This window comes from Galeopterus variegatus, unplaced genomic scaffold (assembly GCF_000696425.1).
Source record: "Galeopterus variegatus unplaced genomic scaffold, G_variegatus-3.0.2 Scaffold1445, whole genome shotgun sequence".
Classification (NCBI taxonomy): Eukaryota; Metazoa; Chordata; class Mammalia; order Dermoptera; family Cynocephalidae; genus Galeopterus; species Galeopterus variegatus.
Window position 1 is genome coordinate 392,460 of NW_007727556.1, and position 5,733 is coordinate 398,192.

The following is a 5,733-nucleotide window of genomic DNA, read 5'->3' on the forward strand; positions in this document are numbered from 1 at the left end:
GGCCAGGGCCCTGGCATGCACCTGCTGTCTCTGTGTCCCACCTGAGCACCAAGGACGCTGCCGCTGCCAGCTCCTGGGCTGCATGCACAGATACCAAGGGATGCGGTGTCTGGGAGCGTGCAGACCGCAGGCACCAAGCAAGGCGTATTGTCTGTCCTTGCTGCTCTGGATTCTGCCCTCGGCCATGTGTCTGGGGAGGCCAGCACTGCCCAGCAGCCTGTAGGCAGGTGCTGTCACCTCCCTGGTGGGGTGACCTGAGGCCCCAGACCCCATCAACAGTGATGGCAGAGCCGCTGCTCAGCCCAGGTCTGGGCAGCCCCATGGTCCTGGAAAGCAGGCCTGGCACAGACAGAGGGAAACAGAGCAGCCACGTGGGCAGGCACACAGCCAGCGGCTGGGAGAGGCCACCGGGAGCTGGAGGAGCCTCACGGGCCAGAGGCTGGTGCTGCCAGCTCCTGGGCTGCATGCACAGATACCAAGGGATGCAGTGTCTGGGAGCGTGCAGACCGCAGGCACCAAGCAAGGCGTATTGTCTGTCCTTGCTGCTCTGGATTCTGCCCTCGGCCATGTGTCTGGGGAGGCCAGCACTGCCCAGCAGCCTGTAGGCAGGTGCTGTCACCTCCCTGGTGGGGTGACCTGAGGCCCCAGACCCCATCAACAGTGATGGCAGAGCCGCTGCTCAGCCCAGGTCTGGGCAGCCCCATGGTCCTGGAAAGCAGGCCTGGCACAGACAGAGGGAAACAGAGCAGCCACGTGGGCAGGCACACAGCCAGCGGCTGGGAGAGGCCACCGGGAGCTGGAGGAGCCTCACGGGCCAGAGGCTGGGGGCCAGAGTCAAACTGCACCTGAGAAGCAGGTTCCCACAGCCCATGTGGCAGAAGTCACCCAGCACCAGGAGCAAGGAGCCTGTGGGACTGAGCCCCGCAGGGCCCGTGCCAGGAGCTGGGGCCAGTGCGGCAGGAAGAGGGATAAGTGCTGGGGCCGGGTGGGACGTTCGATTAGGCAGTGGGGCTGTGGGGCAGACAGCGGCTCCTGAGGGCGGGAGGCGAGTGTGCACCTGAGCCGTGGATGGCAAGGGAGGGCTCCAGACCCCCGCCCCACCCACCAAAAGCAGCTGTCGTGGGGAGCCACCGTTGATAGGTACAGAGCTTCTGTTTGGGGTGACAAAAATGTCCTGCAGTCAGATAGTGGTGACGGTCACACAACTCTGTTGTATATATCAAAATCCACTAAATTCATTCTTAAAACATGAATTTTATCATATGTGAATTCTCAAACTGTTATCTAAACAAAAAAAATCCACCTGGGCATACAGTAAACTCGAGAATTGACCAAAAAAGAGCTGAAGGATCATGGAGCAGCCCCAAGGGCCAGGCCAAGTCCCACAGTGGTCAGCCCAGCCTGGCCTGCGTCCCCACCCAGCACAGGGGCCCGCACTCCCACACGGGCTGGGCCAGGACAGGGGGCAGCACTTTCCTTCCCTCCCACCTCCACGCCGTCTGGTTCACTAGTCGAAGCGAGGCCGCAGGTCCTGCCTTCTAGACAGGGGCTTCCACGCTGACCGTGCGGAGGACGGAGCTACCACTCGCCAGCCCGCCAAGCCTCTAACACACAGGGTCCCACGCGCCCTTCTCATGCACCCCCAGATCTGGCAGCCTAGACTCGGGGGCTGGCGTGGCACCAGACACAAGCCACTCCTGCGCCCTGACCGCGTCTCCCTCCTGCAGCCGCGTCATGACCTACCGGGAGCACACGGCCTGGGTGGTGAAGGCCTACCTCCAGAAGCACCCCGAGGGCCGCATCATGAGCGTCAGGTAAGGCGCGCCGAGTGAAAACATCATCCCCACCGCGTAAAATGCGTCCTCGGCTCTTAAACAGCTGGGAAACAGTGGCATTTGGGGCAGTAATTAATTCCTGCTCCGGGACTGGCCAGAAAGGTCAGGGCACAGTGCGAGAGGCCGGTAAGGCACGTCTGTGCCCCCTGCCAGGTGGAGAGTGGGGCCTGAGGGTGACTCAGAGAAGTGTCCTGGACTTGGCTGCAGCCAAGCATGCAGGGAGGAGGCGGCAGCCACAGGGGCGGGGGTGGCAGCGCGTTGCCATGCAGGACTGCCACTCGGTCCAACAGTCATCCACACGTAAATCCAGTCTGCTGCTCGGTAAATACTGTGCTGAGCAGCGAATATTTATTTGCCCATTAAAAGGACAGCAAGATGTAACTTACTGTCACAAAGCCACCATTCCTTCAGAGAGAGGCCCTTTTGCCACTTGTTTGTGATATAAAAACACGACATAACTCTTGGGATGGACACCAGCAAGATGGAGGGCAGGCCCTGGAGCCTCGGGGTGGGGATGGGGCTCCCGCTTGCACGAGAACTCACCTCTGTGCCTGGAAATGAAACACGTAGCTCACTTCCTCCTCCTTTTTTTTTTTTTTTTTAAAGCTGACCGGTAAGGGGATCTCAACCCTTCCCTTGGTGTTGTCAACACCATGCTCTCCCAAGTGAGCCAACCGGCCATCCCTATATGGGATCCGAACCCGTGGCCTTGGTGTCATCAGCACCACACTCTCCCGAGTGAGCCACGGGCCGGCCCACACTTCCTCCTCCTGAGTCTTTGCTTGTGACTGTTTCTCCAGACCCAGGGTGAGTGGGTGGCTTGCTGTGTGGCCAGGCTCCACAGCTGTCCCTGGACAGCACCTCTGGGCCCTTCTGGCTCTGGGGGTGCTTGGCAGGCAGCCATGGCTGCCAGGACCACTGGGGTGTGGGTCCATGGGCGCCACCTAGGAGGCCCTCAGTGGGGTACTGAGAGGCCAGGCGGCTTTGGCCTTGAGCTCTGTATGTGCAAACAGGTCTGACTAGCCACACTGGGGTGTCCCTGGGGGCCCTGCTGAGGGCATCACCATGACCCTCTCTTGGTAGCGTCAATGGAGACGTGCGTATCTTCGATCCACGGATGCCTGAGTCTGTGAACGTCCTTCAGATCGTGAAGGGGCTGACCGCCCTGGACATCCATCCCCAGGCCAACCTGATTGCATGGTAAGTCTACCCAAGCTCCTCTTCCGAGTAGAGAGCCCGACCTTCTCAGAGGCCCCAAAGCCCCCCGGTGCTTCAGCCTGGGGCGTCCATGCAAACAGCAGGCTCCTGTGTTCTCTGCCCACGGCCCCATTGAAGGAGAGCAGGCTGGAGGGTCTCAGTGGACAGTCATGAAATAAAGAAAAAGGCCTCTCCCTTGCCACATCCTCCCTCCCAGAACAAACTCTCAGGGCCCCTTGAGGCATCTCTGGGGATGGAGCCCCCGATCCTCACACAAGGGTCCCGAGAGACTTGCCTGGCGGCTCCCCCTGCCCTGAGCCAGCCCATCCCTGGCTCATCCGTCTCTGGCCCACTGCCGCCCTCCCAAAAAGGAGCGAGATGCTAACAGCCTGCCTCTCTGTCCCGCAGCGGCTCCATGAACCAGTTCACGGCCGTCTACAGCGGCAGCGGGGAGCTCATCAGCAACATCAAGTACTACGACGGCTTCATGGGCCAGCGCGTGGGCGCCATCAGCTGCCTGGCCTTCCACCCGCACTGGGTCTGTGCCTCCCGCGTGAGGGCTGGGGCTGGGCAGCTCCCTCCCTGTCTGCAAGGGCTGGGGTCTGCTACGGGGCCTCTGGGACCCTGGCCCTACACTGCACCCACCCCAGCAGCCACACCAAAGTCCTTGTTAGGAAAGAGTAGATGGTGCAAACAGGGAGCCCCCGGCCTGCAGTTAGTGTCCTGCGGCCCCTGCACTGAGGCCAGCCCCGGGGCACCTGCAGTCAGAGTTGGCCAGGGGACCCCCCAGTGAGGGAGCCGCCAGGTCTGTAGATCCACGGGACTCGGCCTGTGCTTACTGACGGCCTCTCCATATGGTTGGGCTGCTGTGTTTTGAATTGGGATCCTGCCAGCCTGTCTGTGCAGCGTGAGGCCCAGGTGGCCTGGCGTGTGCTCTCTGCTGACTGCACAGCATTCGACTCCTGACTGTCCCCATGGGGCGATCCAGAAAGAAAGCAGCAGTCCCCAGCGAGGCATCTGGGCCCGTCCCAGGGGGGGCGGGTGCTCAATGGAGCCGAGCTGGAGCTGGGCACCCTGCGGCTCACCCGTGCTCTATCTTCCTTCACAGCCTCACCTGGCGGTGGGAAGCAACGACTACTACATCTCCGTGTACTCGGTGGAGAAGCGCGTCAGATAGCAGGCGGCTCCCTGGCCCGTGCCCGGTGGACACGGCGGGCCTGCCGCTGGCTCGGGCACGCGGCGTCTGCTGCTGCTCCGCGACTTGAAGACCTGAACGCTGGCTCCGACTTAGCTACTGACACTGGAGGAGGGGCAGGCGTCGCTTCCTCTGCTCTGTCTTCGCTGTCACATGTCCAGAAAGTCCAGGGAAGGGCAGGGCTCGGGTGTGACGTCAGATGCCCACTGAGAATCAGCGTCCCGCACCAAGGACTCAGTCCCAGTGCATCGCGGTCCCTCTCCTGTTCTGTTTTCTTCCAAGATTTCTAAGGAGGAAACACACCATTTTATTTTCCATGTGATCAGAGCACTAGCTACAGAAAAGCTCCAGAACGGAGCCCTGGCGGAGCAGCTGCACGCTGGGCTCACGCAGCCCGTCTGCCGGGAGCGAGCCAGGAGCTGCTGCTGCAGCCGCCCGCCGTGCTCCCGCAGTGTGTGCACGCCAGGGTCGCTTCCAGCAGCCCGGGATGCCAGATGGCCGGGAGACCGAGGAAGGCAGGAGGGAGACGTCCCTACCAGCCAGTGTGGAAGGAACAACCCAGCTGACCTCGTCCGCTGGAGCGCACCAGCAGCCGGCAACGAGGGTGCGTCCCTGCACGGCCCACCCTCCCCGGCACCGCCACGTCTTGGGGGTCCAGTTTCACCCCCTCACAGAAGCCCATTGGCAGGAGTGGGCTCTGCAGCTTTGGACAGACGAGGCGGGCCCTTGGCCACTTGGCCTCTGCTCTTCCCTGCCGGCGCCCGCACACGGGTGCACACGCATGCAGCCATCGGGCTCGTCCTGCCTGCGCCCACAAACTCAGCACACTCGCAGGTGCAGAGGCACCACTGGACCTCGGGGGGGTCTGCGGGTGAACGACAGTCCAACCTCAGCCCTTTGTGCCCCACACTGGTGTGACCGAGGTTTGCACCTTGCGGTCTGTAACACGGAAGGGTTCCGAGGTGATTGCTTCGGCGTGTGGCTGGGGGTGTGTGTGCATGCACAGTGCAAGCCTGGGGAGCCACGGGGCAACTTATCCCCAGGAAGGACAACAGAATGTGCTGAGCAACTGCAGACAGAACACAACCACAGTCATGATGTTCTGAAAAGTTCTTTTCCATTTTCCTTGGGAATCAGGATTGTTCAAAGATGGTGGAGTGAGGTGCGTCACTAATTCTGCAATAAGAGGCCAACAATGGTGGGAACATGCGTGAGAGTTGTGACAAAGTCTCGGTTCCCTCGCACTGGATGGCAGCTCTGCCTTGGCCAAGAGTGTCTTCTAGGTGGAGGGAGCCTGCGGCAGCGCCAGGCTCCACACTGGGGCTGGACGGGGACTGATGAGGCGGGACAGGAGGCGGCCCTTCTGCTGCCCTAGGAGACATGTCCTCCTGCCAGGACGAAGCTCTGGGACAAGTCCATCCCCTGTATGGGGCGAGCCAGTGGCCTGGGGTCAGGAAGGCCTCCTTCAGCTCTGTGGGTGCTCCAGGTGGTGACACGCCCGAATCT

General features: G+C 61.7%; 1 protein-coding gene across 1 annotated transcript in view; it reads left to right on the forward strand.

Annotated features, from left to right (window-relative positions):
- RPTOR (regulatory associated protein of MTOR, complex 1) overlaps positions 1-4,608 on the forward strand; it is a 181,098-nt gene extending 176,490 nt beyond the window's left edge. The window contains exons 20-23 of the mRNA XM_008577068.1: positions 1,728-1,814; positions 2,919-3,035; positions 3,441-3,570; positions 4,141-4,608. Coding sequence (XP_008575290.1) covers positions 1,728-1,814; positions 2,919-3,035; positions 3,441-3,570; positions 4,141-4,209 — 403 coding nt within the window. The 3' untranslated portion in view covers positions 4,210-4,608. The remainder of the gene's footprint in view (positions 1-1,727; positions 1,815-2,918; positions 3,036-3,440; positions 3,571-4,140) is intronic.
- Positions 4,609-5,733: the final 1,125 nt, after the last annotated feature.